The sequence below is a fragment of the Piliocolobus tephrosceles genome, chromosome Y, assembly GCF_002776525.5.
Source record: "Piliocolobus tephrosceles isolate RC106 chromosome Y, ASM277652v3, whole genome shotgun sequence".
In the NCBI taxonomy this organism is placed as follows: Eukaryota; Metazoa; Chordata; class Mammalia; order Primates; family Cercopithecidae; genus Piliocolobus; species Piliocolobus tephrosceles.
In genome coordinates, this window is record NC_045456.1 from 3,912,787 (window position 1) to 3,935,927 (window position 23,141).

General features: G+C 43.7%; 1 protein-coding gene across 4 annotated transcripts in view; it reads left to right on the forward strand.

Moving 5' to 3' along the window:
- Positions 1-23,141, forward strand: part of LOC111531657 (SH3 domain-containing kinase-binding protein 1) — a 307,782-nt gene that overhangs the window by 272,156 nt on the left and 12,485 nt on the right. For all 4 annotated transcript variants that reach the window (XM_026451886.2, XM_023198963.2, XM_023198967.2 and 1 more), the window contains exon 12: positions 4,297-4,382. In XM_026451886.2, the coding sequence (XP_026307671.1) occupies positions 4,297-4,382 (86 nt within the window). The remainder of the gene's footprint in view (positions 1-4,296; positions 4,383-23,141) is intronic.

Genomic DNA, 23,141 nt, shown 5'->3' on the forward strand with positions numbered 1-23,141 from the left:
GTGAGGCAGGATCCAAGCAATCTCAGCTTTTACCTTGATGATACTATTGGAGAGAAAGGAGAGAGAACATGAGCTGCCTGAATCAGATGAGCCTCTAGTTGCTATTATTAAAAGTAAACTTTAGGCCAGGCATGGTGGCTCATGCTTGTAATCCTAGCACTTTGGGAGGCCAATGTGGCCGGATCACTTGAGATCAGGAGTTCAAGACCAGCCTGGCCAACATGGTGAAACCCCGTCTCTACTAAAAATACAAAAATTAGCCTGATGTGGTGGCGCATGCCTGTAATCCCAGTTACTCAGGAGACTGAGACAGGAGAATCGCCGAAACCCAGGAGGCAGAGGTTGCAGTGAGCCGAGATTACGCCACTGCACTCCAGCCTGGGTGACAGAGTGAGACTCCATCTCAAGAAAATAAAATAAAAGTAAACTTTAAAAGGAAGGAAAAATTCACCTATAATGTTATCCCAGAGATTACTACTATTAACATTTTGGACTATTTCTTTCTTATCTTTTTCCTATGTATGATTTGGTTTGTTTTTCACTAGTTTTCCATAGATGTGATCATACTGAACAGCATACAACTTTAGGTATTGAGGGAAAACTGCATTTATTGTACAAATACATAATGCATTCTCATTTCAGAAAATCTGGCAAATGTTCCACAGATGTTTTTTGAGTCCCTGCCATGTTCCAGCTGCTGAACTGGGTGGTGGAAATCGCCCATCAGACTAGCCAGGAATAACCACTGTAAATTTTCTTCCAGCCTTAAAATTATTCTTCCTAATATGTCAGGAGGACACATGGGTATATGTGTGCTGCTGTGTGTGTTGTTTTTAACCTGCCTTTGTCCCTTAACATTGCAACATAGGTATTCATTCTTGTTAGTATAAGCCATTTATAAACATCGTTCAGATGGCTATATAAAAGTCCATCAAATATCATAGTTTATTCAAGTGTTTTCCTATTTATGAAAGATTCCAGTTCTTTTCAGTTTTTCTTCATTACAAATAACACTGTGAAAAACACACTGATGCATAAAACCCATTCGGGAGGAGGAGGTTGCAGTGAGCCGAGATCACGCCACTGCATTCCAGCCTGGGCGACAGAATGAGACCATGTCTTAAAAAAAAGAAAAAACTATTTTATTCTTTTATATATATATATATATGTATATATATATATATAGAGAGAGAGAGAGAGAGAGAGAACATATATATAACATATATAAATACTATATATAACACATATATGTACTATATATAACATATATGTACTATATACATAACATATATATGTACTATATATATATAAAAGAATAAAATAGTTGAGAATGACAATAAAAGGAAAATAAGGGCAGTGAAGTAATAAAGCACAGTAATGCACAATAGGGTCCTCTAAATGTCCTGGAGACAGGCTCACATTTGATTGGAAGCTTCCAGCTGTCAAATCACAGAGGGAAATAGCAGCCCGCAGATTGACAGTTACCATAATACACAAATAAGCCACATGTTCAGAAACTGCTGAGTTGTTCCGAGATACATGTGATTAACTCATGAGCAAAACTTCATCTCTCTGCCAGCAGCCCCTCTGACTTAATCCCAGCTGCCCACAGGGTATCACCTCAAACCATCTTTCCCTCTGGACTGGAAAAAAAAAAAAAAGCCGAGTAGAGTTCACTAGACTCGCTGCCAAAGTGCTGTCTCTCTCCTGGGTAGGACATGTGGTCTTATAAGTTTTGGTCTTTGGTGTGTTTCAAAAAGGACAGCGCTGTCTGGCTGTGAGTGTAATTTGTGTTTAGTCTGTTATTTTGAAGGATGGCAGCGCCCAATCCTTCTGGGCTCTGTGGATCCCAAATCATGATATTTAAGGGTCCCCAGGAATGTATTTCTTTATATCTGGGGAAGACTCTTAAAAATGAAAATGCATTTCTGCTAATAATTCTACATTTCTGAAACATTTCATTCAGGTTACCTTCAAATTAGTGGATGCTGGGGCCCTGACAGTGAAATGTTTTGAAATAAATGTCCTCCATCCTGCCCTTCCTGTTGGCTCGGAATCAGTCTGAGGCAATGGCCCTGGTGGGACCCAAGCTTGGGTAGCCAGGGGATGCAGAGGGAGTCTGCTATGGAAACCTGGCCTAGGGGAGCCCACAGCCTTAGGAAGTTAGGGTGAGGCAGGAAATAAAGGTCCTTCTCTGAAGCCTAAGCTGCTTCTCCTTTCCAAGTACAGGAGTTCATGCTCTACCTGAACTTCTATTTCAGCCTAGCTTGGAAGGGCCCAGCCAGCATCATAATGCACACTCCCAGGACAGTCTTGGAGCTGTATTTTCTCTTAGTGGAGGCCAAGCCGTTAGGCCCAGGCCTGGTCCCTAGTATTTACACCCCTGCCCCTCCTGTAGTGGAGGATGCTTGAAGTTAAGAGGCAGTGTTGTTTGCTTGGGAGTTGAGGAGGACTCACCTCCTTCCATTGGTCTTTTTCTACCATCACAAGAATATGTATGTTTTGCCAAATGCGCCCACAAACACCCCCTTTTTTGAGACAGGATTTCACTCTGTCACCCAGGCTGAAGTGCAGTGGCACGATCACGGCTCAGTGAAGCCTCAACTTCCCTGGGCTCAGGTGATCTTCCCGCCTCAGCCTCCCAAGTAGCTGAGACCACAGGCACGTGCCACCACACCCGGCTAATTTTTGTGTTTTTTATAGAGATGGGGTTTCACCATGTTGCCCAGGCTGATCCCAAACTCCTGGGCCCAAGTGATGCTCCCATCTCTGCCTCCCAAAGTGTCGGGATTATAGATGTGAGCCAGTGTGCCCTGCTCACCACGCATTCTTTGAGTGAAAAACACAGCAGTCTGTCCTGTCAGCTCCCTGGTTTGGAGCTCACCCACAGCACATGCCCTGCCCTGACCTCCAGGTATACAGGTCTCCTACTACAAGCGTCCCTCGGCCCCTCATTGCCTCCCAGACAAAACAAGCCCCATAGTGTCCGGCCCAGCAGTCACCCACCTTGCCAGCCTTTGTCCTGTCACTTCTCTCTGAGGACTTCAGGCTTTGGTCCCAGGGACCTTGGCCACACTGGCATACTCACCCACACTGGGGTCATCGCTCAATCACACCTCTTAGGAACATGTCCCCTCTCCCTTTTCCTCCAAGGCTCAAGTGTAACACCACCTCCTCTGTGTGACCCCTACCCTCTGCCTCACAGATATTCTGCACTGACCCGCTCCTTTCTTCTCATAGTAGTGTGACACCTGCGTCTTATAGCCTAGGCCATGTGGATCTGTGGCTGGCTGGTTGTCTCTGCCATTTAGACCGTGAGCTCTTCCTGAGTAGGCACCACCTCTGAATACCCCCAGCACAAGTGGCACATGACAAGTGCTTACTGACTAAACCTGGTACTACTCATTGTGAGGTGCAACTTCAGGCCATGGTGGCCTTCGGGGCTGTGAGATGGACTATTTCTGTTACTTTGCTGGGAACAACTGCTCAGCTTCTCTCATTTTATGGGCAAGGATCTTTTCCCTACTGCCCTCAGAGCCCTTGGATAAACTCGTTTGTGACTCATCCCCACAAAAGGGTGCAAAAAGCGGTCTTGTGGAGTAATTTGGAGGAACCTTCTGTTTGTGCATGAGAAGGCTGGGTTTCTCTCATCATCTTGGAGGCCTGTTCCCATCCCATAGAGCTGCTGCTAGCCCAGATACAGAGGGAAGTCACTCGTGTCTTGATGAGCATGGGGCACCCATCCAGGAGCCGTCTAATGTTACAGGCCTGAGCCCCAGCGCCAGCATTCAGGCCGCCAGATCTCAACTCGACACCTTGTGCCTGTCAACAGCCTGGCTGATACCACAGCCCTAGGCCAGAAAACCTTTTTCTCAAGGTTAAAAGTAGCTGACCTTTGACAAGCAGCATTGGCTAAATTCCTTGTTCCTTAAAAGGAAAGCTCCCAGTTATCATTAGCCAGTGTTTATTTGGCCACAGGGCAGGAGCAGGCCCTACACTGCACCCTGTGTACCCAGCAGGAGGATCTGTGGCTGGAGGTACATTGGCGAACAGGCATTATTAAAATAGCCATCTTTGAAAACGCGTGCTGGAGAGGGGCGCATCCAGCCTGTCAGCTGGTCCTCACCCCATCCCATGTGGCTAGACAGCTTGTTGGTTCTCTGGCTCCCTCACAGGCAACAGTGCCACCCACTCCACACGCAGCACACTCATTAACATGTGTGCAGCAAGAAAACTGACAGAATGACAAGGACACACACCAATTATTAAATGTCTGGGCTTGTGTTTTTAATGTAGGGGTGACGGTCCAAAGATTGACTTGGCGGGCAGTTCGCTATCTGGCATCCTGGACAAAGATCTCTCGGACCGCAGCAATGACATTGGTGAGTAAGGACAGTGTTCTTGCTTCTGTTTGCAGAGTTAGTAAAGAACTTCAGAGCCTGGCTTGCCTTCAGCCACCATGATGAGAAGTAATAAAGCCATTGAAATGCCAGGCTGGCACCCTCGCTTGGCTTTAGGTGTTACAATTTTGTAAAGAAGGGAAATGATGGCGCTTTCCACATTAAAACACAATGTCTGGGACCTTTCCCCTCCCTAGGAGAAATTCCTTGCAAGATCTAATGAAAAGAAATGATGAATAAGCCTTTTTGTAAAAGTGAGCATTAGCCCTTAAGTTCACGGTTTCCAGTGATTTGCGTATTTTTTGTAAAAAGGTGAATGGATGCAAATGTGAGATGGCAGGATTCGTTGTTGATACCGCACTTTTGACCGAGTTTCAAATGAGCTTTGGTGTGGTAATTGCCACTTAGTTCAGAACATGAGTGAGTTTTACCAAGGTCAGGACACCACCATGTGATAAATGGGAGGGAGCTGCAGTATCTCTGGGTAAATAAAAGTCAGAGGTCCTTTTGGAGGTGTACATGGGTGGCTGTGAGGCCACCAGTTGTGCTGTTAAGGCCACTGGTGGTCTGACCTGGGTGACAACCCTTTTAAGAAGTCCAGATTCAGGGACTAATTTTTTCTTATTATTTTATTTTAGTTTATTTTTTGACATAAAAGCCATTTAATGATAGACATGTATAAAAATAATCATATTGTTTAGCAACAGGCTATCACATTTCTTGGGAAGAGGAAAATGACCTGCTTTAAGAAAAACTTGCAACCATGTGCAATATTTCATTTCAACACATTTTCCCCATCTGCTTAAGCGTTTATCCTTTGAGTTACAAACAATACAATTACACACTTTGTTTTAAAATGTACAATTAAATTATTGACTATAGGCATGCCATAGTGCTATCAAATAGTAGGTCTTATTCATTCTTTCTAACTATATTTTTTCTACCCATTAACCATCCCCACCGCCTCCCCACCCCAGCCCTGTACTACCCTTCCCAGCCTCTGGTAATCATCCTTCTGCTCTCTACCTCCATGAGTTCAATTGTTTTGATTTTTAGATCCCACAAATAAGTGAGAACATGCAATGTTTCTCTTTCTGCATATGGTTTATTTCACTTAACATAATGATCTTCAGTTCCATCCATGTCGTTGCAAATGATAGGATCTCGTTCTTTTTTATGGCTAAATAGTATAATTTTTTTTTAACTTTACATCTTCTATTTGTACCTATCAAGGTCATAAGTTAACATTCTCTCATATTCTACATAATACAGAAGGCTACATTTTAGAATTTACTTTGTTTTTAGTGAACTTTTTATTTTGAGGTCATTGTAGGTTCACATGCAGTTGTGAGAAGTAATAGAAATCTATGTACCCTTTACTCAGTTTTTCCCCAGTGGTAACATCTTACAGAACTATAGTCCGCTGTCACAACCAGGATATTGACATTGATATGACCTACCAATCTTACTCAGATTTTCCCAGTTTTACTAGTACTTGTGTGTGTATTTCGCTCTATGTAAGTTTTTTTTTTTTTTTTTTTGAGACATAGTCTCTCTCAGTGGCCCAGGCTAGAGTGCAGTGGTGTGATCTCGGCTCACTGCAACCTCTGCCTCCCAGGTTCAAGCGATCCTCCCACCCCAGCGCCCCGAGTAGCTGGGACCACAGGTGCATGCCACCATGCCTGACTAATTTTTGTATTTTTTGTAGAGACGGGGTTGCACTATGTTGCCCAGGCTAGTCTCGAACTCCTAGGCTCAAGCAATCCTCCCACCTTAGCCTCCCAAAGTTCCGGGATTACAGGTGTGAGCCACCACACCCAGCCTGCAATTTTATCATACATGTAGGTTTGTGTATCTACCACCACAGTCAAGACATAGAATGTTTCCATCACCGCTAGATCCCTTGTGTTGCTCTTTTTAAGCCACACCCACCTTTCTCCCACCCACCCACTTCCCTAACCTCTGGCAATCACTATCAGGGATTGATTTGACATGGAAGACAGCTTTCCAGCATCATCTGCTTAGGCCACTCACTTTAGAAACAGATGTGCAATGGTTGGCAGGCCTTATAAGAGCACTAGAGCTCCCAGCGTGAGCATTCTGCTCTCCTACTGCTGTCCCTCTGTTTGGGTGCTGTTTTTCTCTGAACCTGCTGATAGAGTTGCATCTTTGCAACTGCTGACCTGCAGTCTCTGGTCTGATCTCATGGAGGCTTGCGGGTCGGATGTGTGACTGTGACTGTAAATGCCAAAAGTACTTCCCCTGTTTCCACAAGCTCGTTTACATCCTCAGCCCTTGAGAAGCCCAGTCAGGAAGCATAACCTGATAGCTTGGGCTGACGCAATAACAGAAGCTCTGGCCGGCTGTAGCTTTTGAGCTGCTTAAAGTGCAGGCGGAGTAGAGCAGAGCAGTAATCGGCTGTGAATGAAAGGGTATTGTCAGAATGAGCCTGACTAAGTTCCGGTTCTACCACCACAGTTTCATATTTGGGCCCTGTTTTAAGCCAGGGTGGCTGGTTGGTGAAGGTCATGTGCAAACTCAGGAGGCTGTCTTGTCACCTCCCTCATGTCAATAGGAAGGGAGGTATTCTCCCTCCTCCAGAATATACAGGATAATCTGTCTTGCTTGTTCAGAGCATTCACCTTTGACCTTTACATTCTTTGGGTCTGGAGATGTCTGTGATCGCTGTCATGAAAATATGCATCACATGTTTTTCAGTCTGACGAGCTAGTGTGAAAATATTGGGGGCATTGATAGGGGAGGTTCGTCTATAGAAGCTTTTCTTGCTGTGGAACTAAGCACAGTTGCATATATTTGGGAGCCCAGAAATAGAGCACTGAGGTTTGTTTCTCTCTCTCTCTTTACCACAAAGACATTAATCCTAGAAGACTATAACTTCTCAAGTTAATGATTTTTTTTTTGTCTTGAGATAGTCTTGCTCTGTCACCCGGGCTGGAGTGCAACGGTGCGATCATTGCTCACTGCAGCCTCCAACTCCTGGGCTCATGCAATCCTCCCACCTCAGCCTCCCAAGTAGCTGGGATTACAGGTGCACACTACCACACCTGGCTAATTAAAAAAATTATTTTTGTAGAGACAATGTATTCCTGTGTTACCCGGGTTGGCCTTGAACTCCTGGGTTCAAGTGATCCTCCCACCTCGGCCTCCCAAAGTGCTGGGATTACAGGTGTGAGCCACCACGCCCAGCCTCAAGTTAACAATTTAATGTATATTTTATTTGCATTGTAAGAAATAATGATTGACAGTCACATGATCAATAAATACTTGAGTACCTACTACTCAAATGCAAGGCTGGCTGGAGACTGAGGCCTTCACACATGGGCTCTGCCTTCCAGGGGCTTTGGGTCCTTTTGGGCCCCTAAGATGGCAAATGAAAAGTTAAATAGCACTGTAGGTCTGTATAATGACTGAGTGGTAGAAAGTAATGCTGGTCGGAGGAGAGAGTGTTCCCTGGGGCCCAGGTTGTTGGAACAGGCTTTACAAAGGGGGACAGATTTGTCTGTATCTTGAAGTTGGATTTACTTATGTGGGGGTACTGGAGGTGGTCAGGAAAATCATGTGGGGAGTGTTGACCAGCCTGGCTGTGTTAGAGGGTTTGTGCTGGGAAGGAGGGAGGGCTATCCTGTGTATTAGTCCATTCTTGTATTGCTATAAAGATATATCTGAGACTGGGTAATTTATAAGAAAAGAGGATTCTGCAGGCTGTTGAGGAAGCGTGGCAGCATCTGCTTCTGAGGCCTCAGAAAGCTTCCAGTCGTGGCAGAAGGCAAAGGAGGAGCAGACACTTACACCCAGATCTCTCAAGAACTCACTCACCATCATGATGAGTACAGTACTAAGGGGATGGTACGAAACCGTTCATGAGAAATCCACCCCCATGGTCCAGTCACCTCCCACCAGGCCCCGCCTCCATTGGAGATTACAACTGAACATGAGATTTGGGTAGAGACACAGATCCAAACTATATCACCCTGGAATTGTAAGTACGGACTGTATTGAGTTTGAAGGAGATGGATGTGTAATTTATTCTGTAAGCAGTGGTGATCATTGATGGTACACCAAAGTGACAGGATCAGGTCTAAAAATTCCAATAGTAACTGCTGGAGCTTTGTGAGACGAATCAGATGAAGGAAAGACGGGTGTCAAGGAGTCAGGTTATTTGATACTTGGGGTGAGAGGCGGAGAGCGCCAGAATGAAGCTGCTTATGAAAGGATCAGGAAAGAAGAGATAGATGTGGAAGCAGCAATACAGGAGAATTACTGCCAGGCAATATTGTCAGGCAGTAGGTTGGGTTTGGGAATGGGGAGGAGGAGAGAATGATTTGTTAGTCTTGAGGTTTTAGGGTTGGGTGACTGGAGAATCCAGCAACATGGGTAGAAATGAGCATGTCAGGAGGAGGAGCTGGTTTGGAGGACAACGTGATTAGTTTAGTTAAGTATGTTGACTCTGAGAGTGGGCCAGACATGCCCGTGTCAGTGCCAAGTGGAGGCAGGGGGTAAAGGGCTGAGGCTCGAGAGGTTGGCAGGAATTGCAGGTAGGGGTTAGGAGCTTCCCAGTGGCTGGAGAGAAGAGGGCAGGAGTGGCCTCTGCAGACCTGGGTTTGAGTGCTCAATCGACTGCTTCCTAGCTGAGTGGCCTTCTCCAATATCCACAGACTCTCTGAGCTTCAGCTTCCGTATCTATAAAGAATACTAACATCTCTACTGGACAGGTGGCTCATACCTGTAATCTCAGCACTTTGGGAGGCTGAGGCAGGAGGATTGTTTGAGCTGAGGAATGTGAGACCAGTCTAGGCAATATAGTGAGACCCTATCTCTACGAATTTTTTTTTTTTAATAACCAGATGTGGTAGCATATGCCTGTGTTCTTAGCTACTTGGGAGGCTGAGGTGGGAGAATCGCTTGAGCCCAGGAAGTGGAGGTTACAGTGACCTGAGATCATGCCACTGCAGTCCAACCTGGGTGACAGAGTGAGATCCCATTTCAAAATAAATACATAAATAAATAAATAAATAAAACATGCAGCAGTGACTCACACCTGTAATCCCAGCACTTTGGGAGGCTGAGGCAGGAGGATTGTTTGAGTTTAGGAGTTTGAGACCAACCTGGGCAATATAATAAGACTCCATCTCTACAAAAAAAAAAAAAAAAATTGGCCAGATGTGATGGCACATACCTGTGGTCCCAGCTACCCAGGAGGCTGAGGTGGGAGGATCACCTGAGCCCAGGAGGTCAGTGCTGCAGTGAGCAATGATCATGCCACTGCACTCCAACCTGGGCAACAGAGCGAGACTCCGTCTCAAAAAAAAAACAAAAAACAAACAAAAAAAAAACATGTCTATCAACTTTCTCACCTTGTCTTCCAGAATTATGTCAAATCACTTGGTAGCCTGTAAAAAAAGATAGAAATGCTTACGATTAATGTTGTTTGCTTGGAAGTGATGGTTAGGTCAGGAAGATAAAGTCCTCGCTATGAGAAAAGGCAAAGAACCTAGGGCTGAAGACCAAACCCCCACCAAGTCCACATTTAAGGGAAAATCAGGATCTTGCAACATCACAGAGGCCAAGGGAGGAGAGAATTGTAAACAGAATGTCTTTAGCCCCAGAGGCAGGAATGTTCTTTGTAGTTGGGTGGGTCAAGGAGAAAAAGACATTGCAGAAGCGGGGGGCTCTCCTCGGGGCTGCTTCCGTAGCATTTGTTCATTGCATTGGATCAAGGAGGAAATTATTTGTACCAGAATGTTTTATTAGTGATTCAGACAATTGAAGCTGTCTAAATGTGGGCTACAGTGAACAGCATAATACAACCCTGAAAACCATTGGAAACCATCAGTGTTAGCTATAAATAAATCTGGGTTTCCGCTTAATAAAGCTATAATTTAAAATTATTATAATATTAAATTAGAGAACATGGCTTTTTCAAATCTTGTGTGGGCATCTCCCAGCGTCTGTCAGCCAGCGATCAATTAGAATGAAATCAATTGGTCCAAAACTAACTTGTTGATGTCAGTTTGAGATATTGTTTATATCAAACTATGCAGCCATATTTCAAGTAACATAATAGAAGACATGGACAAACTACAACACAGGCCTGTGCATGAATAGAGATGAAAATTGTCCAGTTTTCTCTTGCCGATGGAAGAATCTCTGTTCTGATTGAATGGGAGATTACGGGCCCTGAAGTCAAGTGCTATAATGTTTCCTTTTGTTATGCCGTATATTGTAGTTCCCACTGCATGGCAGGATTTATTGTTACACTTCAATGCTATCGGGATTTTCAGTTCCTTTCCCACTAAAGCACATAGCAACAGGCCTTCAGATAGGAAGCCTACTGTGAAGTAAGCCACCTGTTTTCAACTAATTGACTTAGAGAATGCCCTTGTCATTCCTCCTCCTCAGTTGCCTAGCATCTTTGTTGGAACTGTTGTTTTTTTCTATCTGATCCAAATCTCAAACTATTCACACTTCCATCTCTTTATGTAGACCCCTCCCCGTCTTCACTTGAGGACTGTGAAGATTTCCTCTCTGTCTTTTCAACTTGACCCACAAAACACACTTTACACTGTAGTCAGTTTTGGGGGCCAAGTGTTGCTTGCTTTAAAGTCAACAGACTTGGGACATGGAAGTGGTTTGGAAGGTATCAAGGCTAACTTCATCTCATGCTCGGATCTCTCACAGATGCCTGGGGCCTATGGTTCCTTTGAACCAGGAAACGTGAAAGTACTTCCCTGTGCCCTAGGAAGAGTACTAAGTAAGAGCCAATCAATTTGAGGTTCCGGAAGGGTTCTCAAAGGGGATTATAGTGATGGTTGCACAACTCTGTACATTTACTAAAATTATTGAGTCGTACAGATAACGTGGGTGAATTTTATGGTATATATAGATTGTACCTCAGTAAAAATGTTAAAAAGAAAAAAATAAGAGCTAATTGAAATTTTCCTAACACTCACATTGAGGCCCAATGTTAAAATAGATATGCACACCACTGCTCAAGTATGGGATTCAAAGTGCCCCTTTGCCCCACTTTTTGTTGTTGTTGTTGTTGTTGTTGTTGTTGTTGTTGTTGTTTGAGATCAGGTCTCACTCTGTCGCCCAGGCTGGAATGCAGTGGTGTGATCTTGGCTCACTGCAACTTCCGTCTCCTGCATTCAAGCGATTCTCCCACCTCAGCTTCCTGAGTAGCTGGGACTACAGTTGCGTGCCACCACGCCCGGCTAATTTTTGTATTTTTGGTAGAGACGGGGTTTCACCATGTTGGCCAGGCTGGTCTCAAACTCCTGAGCTCAAGTGATCCACCCGCCTCAGCCTCCCAAAGTGCTGGAATTACAGTCATGAGCCACCGCACCGGGCCTCCTTTGCCCCACTTTATAAAATAGTCGCGATTATTTAGAGTAACAACTACTATACTGATGTTTCTGCATCATCTGTAAACTAATTCTTTATATATATAATTACATTTTAGATGTGTTAAGAAAGCTCTCCAGGCCGGGCGCAGTGGCTCATGCCTATAATCCCAGCACTTTGGGAGGCCGAAGTGGGGGCGGGGGGGGGGGGGGGGGATCACCTGAGGTCAGGAGTTCGAGACCAGCCTGGCCAACATGGCGAAACCCCGTCTCTACTAAAAAATACTAAATAAATAAATAAATAAATAAGCCTGCCATGGTGGCAGGTGCCTGTAATCCCAGCTACTCAGGAAGATGAGGCAGGAGAATCACCCGGGAGACAAATGTTGCAGTGAGCCGAGATCACGCCACTGTACTCTAGCCTGGGGAACAAGAGCAAAACTCCCATCTAAAAAAAAAAAAAAAAAAAGGGTCTCCAAAACCTAGTAATCATTTTGTAATGTAAAATGTCCCCTTAGGGTGTTAAATGTGTGTATTGTTTTACACCATTTTTAAAAATCAAGGTCCACCTGGACATTGATCTGTAGCTGATTACAACCCTGGTGAAACAATAATCCCAAAGTGTTTGAAAGGCTTAGGAGCGTTTTATAAGCATGTTTGGGGTAGAACATGTCTTTATAACTTTTAATCCTCTTTGAGGTACAGTGTGAGTACTGGAGCTGTGTGTGGAATATCCTCGTGTTAGAATAATTCCACTAATACAGTGGAGAACAAACCCTCCCCCTTCATCTCCCCTCTTCCATCATTCTGAGGTTCTAGTGTTGAAATAAGAGCAGTGAGAGCAAACAAGAGTAAGGAAAGAAAGAACTAATATTCACTGGGTGCCCACTAAATGTTTTGTCTATTTTTTTCTCATAGTCCATAGCCCTATGAGGGATGTGTAATGAGTCATGGTTTTGCAGTGAAGGAACAGGGAAGAAAGCAAACTGGGGAAACTGAGCAAGATTATCTGGCTAGTAAGAAATTGGAATTGAAGGCCAGGCACGGTGGCTTATACCTGTAATCCCAGCACTTTGGGAGGCTGAGGCAAGTGGATCACCTGAGGTTAGGAGTTTGAGACCAGCCTGGCCAACATGGTGAAACCCCCTCTCTACTAAAAATACAAAAATTAGCTGGATATGGTGGTGTGTGCCTGTAATCCCAGCTACTCGGGAGGCTGAGGCAGGAGAATCTCTTGAACCCGGGAGGCGGAGGTTGCAGTGAGCTGAGATCGCGCCATTGCACTCCAGCCTGCGGGACAAGAGCGAGACTTCATCTCAAAAAAAAAAAAAAAAAAAAAATTGGAGTTGAAGCCAGGTCTCCCTGACCCATGAGCCCAAACTTTCTAGGTCCACATCAGCATTTCTCAACTGCTCTCCCCAAGGGGACATTTGGCAGTGTCTGGAGACATTTTTGACTGTCACATCATAGGGGTGGGGGTGGAGACGCTGCTGGCATCTAGTGGGTAGAGGCCAAGGATGCTGCTAACCATCCTCCAGTTTGTAGGATAGCCCCCACAGACAACAAAGAATGACGCAGCCCCAAATGTCAATAGCACCGAGGCCCAGAGAGCCCAGTCTGTGTTAGGAACAGGAAGAGGACAGGCCTCCCCCGCAAGTGCAACGTGTGTTCCCTGGAGTGGCCTGTCTCATTTCCTGAGAATCTCTATAAAACCTAGTTTGAAAATGTTTCATATACAAAAAAGTAATTATATTTGAAGTACTTAAGCATCAACCAAGGACATGGCTGTGACCTTTGTGAGAGAGAGAGAGAGAGAGGAAGAGGGAGGGAGAGAGGTAGGGAGAGAGAGAGAGAGAGAGAGATCTTAAGGTTTGCAGCAAGTGAAATGATACCATTTGAGTCTGATTTCAAATACAAAGAGTGTTGGATTTGGGATTAGATATTTGCCAAAGATCAACTACCCAGTGTTTAAACAGGTATTACATAAAAGGACAATAGCAAATTTGATCAATACTAAGTTCTAAATCTGTACTCTGTATGGTAAAGTTATACAGGAGAGCAAGAGAGAGCAATTGTAATAGTGACCATTAACACAAAATTTTTGTGAATGTGACACCAAATCTCTATAAACAAGTGATTACATTCTTACCTTATTTTGCAATTTCTACCTTTTATGATAAGAAATCACTTCTAAGGGTTTCTCATACAAATTTTGAGGAAAAATTCAGATCTCCTGACTTGGGGCTATTGGTTTTTCTGTCCTCTTTTTAAAATACATATCTTAAACTTCCCCTTTTGGAGCCAGAGAGCCAGTTATTGGTCCTTGCAGCATGTCAGATCATTGAGCAATTTCTCAGGTTCAATAAGACAAGATAAACTGTGTCCTGCCTGCCATTAAAAAAAGAAAAAGAAAAAACATGGATGACATTTGGAGTGTTCCAGATTGACTACTGGCTGAACGTGCGTGTGAACAACAGCCACACCTTCCAGCTGTCTCGGGAGTAGCTGCTCAGACATGAGAGCTTTCATTGAAGAGCCATGGCTGGCTCCTACAGACACTGTCTCCTTACCGGCAACCTTCAGACATGGCCTTTGGGACCAAGGACATTGTTGATGTTACCCGTGCTGAAGAACAGGAGATACAGTTGCTATTGGTCTACAGTCAAGTCTGCATATGACGGGCTGGGGTGCCCATGTGTGGACGTGTGCAGCTCCGGTCCCTATCTAGGGACACAAATCGTGATCAAACTTAAATTTTTATCAGAAGTAGGTGAAAAGCACGATACATTTCTCAAATGATGTGATGACAAAAAGCAAAAGAGATTGTGCTGAGGGTCAAACGCTTTATACAAAGGAAGTAAAACGGGTTGCGCTTCTGACTGATGGGTTTTTAACCCAGGCAGTCCTCTGAGCATTTTTGGTTGCTTCCTCAAACTTAGAAGTGTAGTTAATTCAGAACAGCTTCTGTGGCTGGCCCTCTCCCTGCATCGCCCTTGAGCCCTCCCCTGGTTCCCAGCCTCTCAGGCTCACAGTGGAGGTGTGCTGCTGAGGAAACAAGGTCAAGCTGGCAACCAGTACTCATTTCGAAAGGCATCCTCCAGTCCTACAAGAGATGGGCCTTCAGGGTCCTTTGAAGGGCCTGATCCTGGGTATAAACTGAGCATCTCCACTTAGACTTTCTCAGTGAAAGACGTTGGTCCTCACCAGAACTGAGGTGCTCACCTCTGCCTGTGCGCCCTGCACAGGGGTGGTCCTGCTGGCCTTTGGTGGTCCATGGCGGTGGCTGGGTTTGTGCCTAGTTATGAGGTGGTTCATGAACATCTTTTACCCCATAACATCCTATAAGCGCAAACTCAGTAAACATTGAAAGCGCCTGTAGGACAAGCCTCACAAATGCTATAGAAACGGGGAGGTTACGTCAAAGTGGGGACATGATGGCAAATGTTGCAGAACCTCACTGGAGCAGTGCATTTGGTGGTATGAATTATTCCGGAATACAGAGAGCAAATTAGTGCTATCCTACCCAAATGCTCTATAACCACCAGCCTGCAAAATAGTTGATGTGAGAGAGGTGGAGGGACATTTAGGGAGCATCAGTTCAGATGGCTCTTGGCTTGGAGAGGGTCACAGCTGTGTGGACTTGCAGGCAGCCCCAAACACTTACCTATGTGCAGAGTCAGCATGTCCTCCCTCCCCTGGTATTGTGGTCGCCTGCATCTCTGTAGCCAGGGCTCTCGGTCATCATTCGGTCTGATGGCTTGAGTGCCTCTACCTTTGCTGCATGCTGAGACTGTATTCTAAGAATGCAATGTACATTTAAGAATGCAAATCTGGAGGTACACCCAGTAGATTCAAAGTAGTCTCATAGAACGAAGAGACTTATATAGCGACCTCTGTTGCATCCACAGTATACACCACAGAGGTCTCTCACGGGAACAGGTGATGTTCAGCTCCCAGATCTCACATGGCATTTATTTGGCTTGAGGTGCCACCCTCCCCCCGTCCCCTGGCTGTGGGCTCATGGATTGGCAGAGCCTGGTTATGGCTTCCATTTTACTTGCAAATATCCAGAGGAATGTACAACCTACCAGAAAGTCGTGCTCAGGCATCCCTTTGTCACATTAAAAGCATTATGAACACACGACATTTTATTAAGTATTTTGTTTTAGTATCACTTTATTAAGTAAATTATCAAAATCCTTATTTAGCCATGGAGTCTCATTAAAGCATGTTCTGGAAACCTTGGCCGAGGTTAGGAGCCTGTGAAGTTTGATTCATTGCAAGAGCAAAGTGATTAGCAGTTAGAGAGTGACATTGATGGGCCCCATTAAAAGGTCGTTGGATATGGTGGTGGCAAGCGAAGGTTGGAGTTGGAGGTCAGCAGGATGCCCTGATTTAGAACCAAGCTTACCTTTGCGTAACCTGTAGTGACACTCTCTTCATCTCCCCAGGCCTTAGTCATGTCTTCCTGAGGATCATACTGTTTGCAATTTCACAGACTCATTTACCAAAAAAAAAAAAAAAAAAAAAAAAAGGAGGTGGAGGCTTCTAATTTGGGAGACTGCTTGATTTTTTTTATTAATGAGGCACATTCAAAATAAACAAATGCCATCTCCTATTGGAAAGGGTATAATCTCCAAGTGTAAAATTGAACAAATTTAGCTTAATGGGAAACTCACAATGTTGACCTTTTTCTAAGTGCATTATTCTTGGCAACTTTTGAAAACCACAGGTCCAGCTCACATCTGCAGAGATAGAAGGTGGCGGGAAAGAGAAATGTTAGGGGCAAGGAAAAGGCCCTAGAGAGAGTCAGGCGTTGAAGCAGTAGTTCAGGTAAAAACTAGTGTCCAGAAATGTACAATTAGCAGATTAACTTTTTTTTTTTTTATAGAGATAGGATTACTTGTAATTTTTTTCCTAAGAAAAAGTCATGAAGTGTCAGATTTTTAAGAGCACTTTAAATCCTTTTTACCTCAGTCTTCTCCCTTCTCCTGATGTTTACAAATCAGAAATAGCTCATCAAGTTACCCAGGCTGGTGAATGAGAGCCTGCCAGCCCCTTCTAGCAGTTTTGAGGGACTCTTGTCTCTCCCGGGGTAGTAAAAAGCATACTAGGCTTTGAGACAGAAGGTTTTTCCTCCTCAAATTTTGTAGTAAGTGTAATTTTGGCTTCCATGTAATTCTGGACATTAGAATATTATTGTTTCACATATGCATTAAAATTCTATATTATGACTATCAGACTGCTCCTCTTTTTTTTTTTTTTTTTTTTTTTTTTTTTTTGAGACAGGGTCTTGCTCTGTTGCCCAGGCTGGAGTGCAGTGGTGCAGTCACAGCTCACTGCAGGCTCAACCTCCCAGGCTCAAGCAATCCTCCTACCTCAGCCTCCCGAGTAGCAGGGACCACAGGTGTGCACCATCGTGCCCGGCTAATTTTTTATTTTTTGTAAAAACGCATCTCACTATGTTGCGCAGGCTGGTCTCAAACCCCTGGACTCAAGCGATCCTCCCACCTTGGCTTCCCAAAGTGCTGGGATCACAGGCATGAGTCATTGCACCTGGCCCTGCTTCTCTTATATCTAAGTAAAGTGCTGTTAAAGAAGATGAAATGACCCATACATCTTGCTCTCCAAAAAGAAATGTGCACTCTGCTCTGGCTGCTCATCCCACTGAAGCTGACCATCGAGCACACCATTGTACCTCCTTGGATCTTGGTTTTTCATCATTAATCCAGGGGCTGGGATGAAATGATCACAAAGAATCCAGTTCAGGCAGGGCATGGGGTCTCATTCCTATAATCCCAGCACTTTGGGAGGCAGGAGGGATCACTTGAGGCCAGCAGGTCGAGACGAGCCTGGGCAATGTAGGGAAATACTCTGTCTCTACAAAAAATATTAAAAAGAAAGAACCCAGTGCAACCTCACAGTCTATGTTTCTCTAACCCTGTCCATTTCTTTTAGCTGAGTTTTCTAGACATTGAGAAAACTGCTGTCTTGGTAGCCTCTGAATCCTCTTTGAAATTAAGTAGCTTATTCTTTCCTTTGTCTCTTTACTTCAGTTTCTTTAGTTCTGTTAGTTCTTTTAATCTAGAATTGATAATTTGGCCCTTTCTAAGGTTTAATCTAGGGTTTTTTTTTTTTGGCTTAATGATTTTTTGCTTTTAAGTGATTTGCTGGCTGTATGGAGATTTAAGAAATTGTTAAGGGGTTATGAGCATAACTATTATTTTTTTATTTTTAGTGATGGGGCCTTGCTATGTTGCCTAGGCTAAACTTGAACTCCTGGGCTCAAGTGATTCTCCCACCTTAGCCTCCTGAGTAGCTGCGACTGTAGGCATGCTACTGCACCTGGCTCATGAGCATACCTTTTCGTAAAGTTTTAAAAAGTACTCATTCATCTTTTAAAAGAATTATTTTGATTTTTTTAACCCAGGTTATTACAAGGAAATATAAAAGAGTAGGATGCTTGCCATCCTAAATAAGTTTGAGATCCTAGAAAAAACCCTGATACAAGTTCCAGGTTGTAAGTTCCGTTTTCAAATCAGTTGGTTAGTAATTCTTTGCTTCCAGTGACATTGAAGGAGGTACCCACTAAGTTGTTTGGTGGTAGACCATTAAAAATAATAATTCCTGGTGATGCTAGACGACAGTCTGGTTTTTGATACATAATTTGCAAGGAGTTCAGAGAATTGAGTGACATTGATAACAAAATTATTTCCATTCTGACCGGCCATGGTGGCTCACACCTGTAATCCCAGCATTTTGGGAGGCCGAGGAGGGTGGATCACAAGGTCAGGAGTTTGAGACTAGCCTGGCCAATATGGTGAAACCCCATCTCTACTAAAAATATAAAAATTGGCCCAGTGTGGTGGCAGGTACCTGTAGTCCCAGATACTCGGGAGGCTGAGGCAGGAGAATCGCTTGAACCCAGGAGGCGGAGGTTGCAATGAGCCGAGATCGTGCCACTGCACTCCAGCCTGGGCAACAGAGTGAGACTCCGTCTCAAAAAGAAAGAAAAAAAAAAGTTTCCATTTCATCTACTGGACTGGAGTCGCCCAGACTGGAGTATAGTGACGCGATCTCAGCTCACTGCAACCTCCGCCTCCTGGGTTCAAGTGATTCTCCTGTCTCAGCCTCCAGAGTAGCTAGGATTACAGGCATGGGCCACCACACCCAGCTAAATTTTTTTTTTGTATTTTTAGTAGAGACGGGGTTTCACCATGTTGGCCAGGCTGATCTTGAGCTCCTGACCTCAAGTGATCCACCAGCCTTGACCTCCCAATGTGCTGGGATTACAGGTGTGAGCCACCACACCCAGCCTCCATTCCATCTACTTCTATTTAAGTGAACAAATTTTCTTGGCACTTACGTCTCTAAAATGAAAACTAGAGAGTTGATACCAAACCATCTCTTCCTGGTATTAAGTAATAATCATACACACACGAAGTGTTTGGGGGGAAAGCCCAATAACATTCTGTTTTGTCATGCTTAAAAATTATTTATCAAAATGTGTGGTATGTGTGTATATTTATGTTCTGATCATTTGTATACTGATAATAATGTAATGAGGACTCAATCCAGAAGAAAACTAATTTTTACACTTAGAGTCTTACGATTTCAGGAAAGAAAAAATCTTAAACTTTCATTTCTATACATGTTTTTACAATAGAAAGATGATAAACTAGTTAACAACAGACTTGAAAATGGATTAGGATAAATTCAACAGTAGGGGTTGGAAATATGAATTTAAGGAGGAAAAGGAATGATGTAAAATTTCCAACTGTTAAAATCTTATGGTATTTTTAAATGGATGATGGTGGTGGTTAAATTGCTGCAGTATTCAAATATATATTGGATATATTTAAGAAATCTATGTAAGTTATATTTTTAAATCTCAATATTTAGAATATAACAGAAATTACATCCTTTGTGAGTAAAACTTACATAAAAGTTTAGATTTCAACTTGATATGTATGAGGAGTATATACAAGGGTTTCCAAAATTATTTTAGCAAGTACATTGGCTTCATAAATATATCATTTTATACTTACACAAACATTTCTGTGGATTAGTTTGTAGAAGTGACATTGATATATCTGAAGGTGTACACATTTACATTTTGTCATAGGTATTGCCAGATGGCATACAGAAAGGTAGTGCCGATTTATGTTCCTGTGGATAATAGTGTAACTACTGTTTCCAATAGGTAATTACATTATTTATCAGATCACTTTGCATAGCAAATTTGGGCCTGTAGTGAGCAATTTTTAAAGGAATGCAAATGTGGAGAGCTACTTTTCCCCACTTAGCGTTGCTTGTCAACAATCCGAGTGAATCACTACTACCTCTCCTCGAAGCAAGACTGCAGTAAGACGTGTCCCCCCTTTCCCTGATCTAAATTAGGTCCCCATGCTATCATTGCTAATTTCACCTTTTATCGTTCTTTCGTAGAAACTAGGAGAATTTGTAATTATACATACAAAAGCCTGTCTCCCTCAGTGGGTTCTTAGCTCCATGTGGGCAGGGAATGTGGCTGTTTTCCACCCCTGTATCCCCCTTTGCCTAGCTCATAGTGTATGCTCAGAAAAATAGCCACTGAATGAATGGGCTGAGCATAAGTGAGGGAAATTCCAAGATGCAGGATCATAATACACAATCTTCATTGCCACTAGCCACGTGTGACTATTTACATTTAATTAAACAGCTATACTTACCCATAATCCATGCACTTTGTAACCACGTGGGGCTAGTGGCTACCATTTGAATAGTATATAGATTATAGAAGACTTCAATCATCACAGCAAGTTCTACGGGACCGTGATGATATAGGATGATAGTACGTTCATTCTCAAAACTATCCCTATGCTTGGCACAGAGTAAATACTTAAGAAATGTTTGATTGAATTAATGAGCAAATAAACACTGTATCTCCCTCTCTTATTCTTGAGCTACATGTTTTGATGTAGAATTTGCTTGTACCAAATTGCCAAACATTCTCTGAACTTGCCTAGCACATTACATTTCTTGCCACAGAGTGCCTTGAAGAAGCCAGCCCCTTTTCCTGCTCATTTGAAAATACATTAGAATAAAATAGAAAAAAAAACAAGCAATGTTCTGTAGTGGAGAGAATCCCTTGGATGTGAATCTGTGTGTGGGCCCTGTTACTTGTTGGTAGATGACCTTGGGCATGTTTTCTAACCTCTGGCCCTCTGTCTCTTTCTTTGTGGATTATAGTAATGCCCACACAGCATGGGGTTTTGTGCAGATGAAATGAGGGTGTGTGCATGTGAAGCATCTAGTAGTGGCATGGCTGGCACATGGAGTTCAAAACAGTAGCTCAAAACTTATTTATGGCCAGACATGGTGGCTCATGTCTGTAATCCTAGTGCTTTGGGAGGCTGAGGCAGGAGGATTGCTTGAGGCCAGGAGTATGAGTTCAGCCTGGGCAACATAGCAAGATCCCACCTCTACCAAAAAATAAGGCAAAACAAAAAATAGCTGGGTATGGTAGCTATAACTACCTGGGAGGCTGAGGCAGGAGGGTTGCTTGAGCCCAGGAGTTTGAAGCTATAATACCATAAGCTATGATCACACCACTGCATGCACTCCAACCTGGGTGACAGCGAGACCCTGTCTCTTAAAAAAAAAAAAAAAAAAACCCTCGAAAACTTATTTACTCTCAGCAGCTTATGTCCTGCAAACTTCACACCTGGATTATAAATGAAAACACAACAGCTGATCTCCTATATCCTTACACATTTTGGAGGGCTTATTTTCCTGAAGAATCTAATCATTGCTAATCATTTCAGTTAGTGATTCAGCTAACACAGGTGTTCATTTGACCCCCCCCCTCTAATACTGGGCCCATCTCGATAGTCTGCACAGATTTTCCACACTAGTCAAATGACTGAGGCATGGAGTGAGACTTCCTCCTCCCATTCAGACTACCTCATGGTGTTTCTGCAATGCAGAGAAAGTACCTGTGGCCCTGTGGGTTTAAAGTTTTCTCATCTTAGACCTTGGGAAAAAAAAGGTAGGGAAGGGGGAATTTCTACCCTTGCTCTTAGATCCTTGTTTCCAAATCCTACAGCTCCGTGAATGGTGCATGAAAACAGAATTCTATCTGCATGATTTGAAAGGGTTTTCACGTGGTCTCTCATTTACGAAAGAATAACCTTATGAAGCTGATGGCTCAGATAATTCTCTCATTTTTTTTGCTGCTGGAAAATCTGAACCCTAGAAAGGTTGTTTGTTAATGTGTTTAAGAATCATTTTTTGAACTCTCACTACAAGCCATAAGTGGTCTTAAGTCCAGGGAAACAGAGAGAGAAGTCACAGAGAGAAAAGCCATAGCTTCTTCCCTGGCTGGTGGGAGAGGCAGAGAAGTCAATAAGAAATGTCAGTACAGGGCACTAAATGCCGAGATCAGGGTGATGGGTGAGTAGGGATGCACCCAACCCAGGTCTTAGGGTGCAGTCTGGCTTCTTGGAAGAGGCCTCAGTTGTGGCACCGAAGGAAATTAGTCGGGAGAGGAAGCCCTGAAGGGACACACTCAGATCAGGACTGTACACCTCTCCGGTGGCAGCATGTGAGTGGTAAGGGGCTTGAAGTGAAAAGTCTATTAACGGTGGTTCCGGGCAAGAAATTCAGTGGCTTTAATGATCTGAGACAGGGTGTGGAGGAGAAGGGATGGCTTCCAGAGATATTGGGAGGTAGTGACATTGCCAGGTTTGAGCTGTAAGCAAACTTATATCCTAAAGCTCCGTTTAAAGTGCACAGCAACATGCTATAATGAATGCAGAGAATGATTTAGGAGCTCCCAAAGAACTCTGCTGCTGACAGCTAGCCTGACTTAGCCTTTTGACTGTTTCTCCTCTGTGCTTTCAGTGGATGTATGTGCTTTACGTCACCTGTGGTCACTGGTACCATTGCTCCTATCCATGGAAAAAGAAGCTACATTTTCTAATTGAACCAAATAGGGTGTGACTGAAGTTCATGGGAAATGAGCAACTTCATGTGCCATGAAGAGTCAAAGGCCCTTTCCAAGCCAACTCCATCGTGCCCAACATGAATTATCCCCGTATGTCTGCAGAGAGTTTGTTGTCCAAGTATCACAAAAGCAAAGGGCCTCTCGTCCTTAGGAAACTAACTTCTTAAAAATACCCCAGCATTTGCCAGTTCGATAGTTTTGGACTGACTTATGGGCATTAAAACCTTTTTCTCTTAAGAGGAAAAATTCCCAGCCAGGCCGAGAAAGCTCATATCAAGTTTCAGCTTGATTCATTTCAAAACCGCCATGAAAATTGGGACATTTTCTCCACACCACGATGGGTTAGTCATGGAAATTCTGCCTTAATCACAGCTACCATGGCCACAGTCA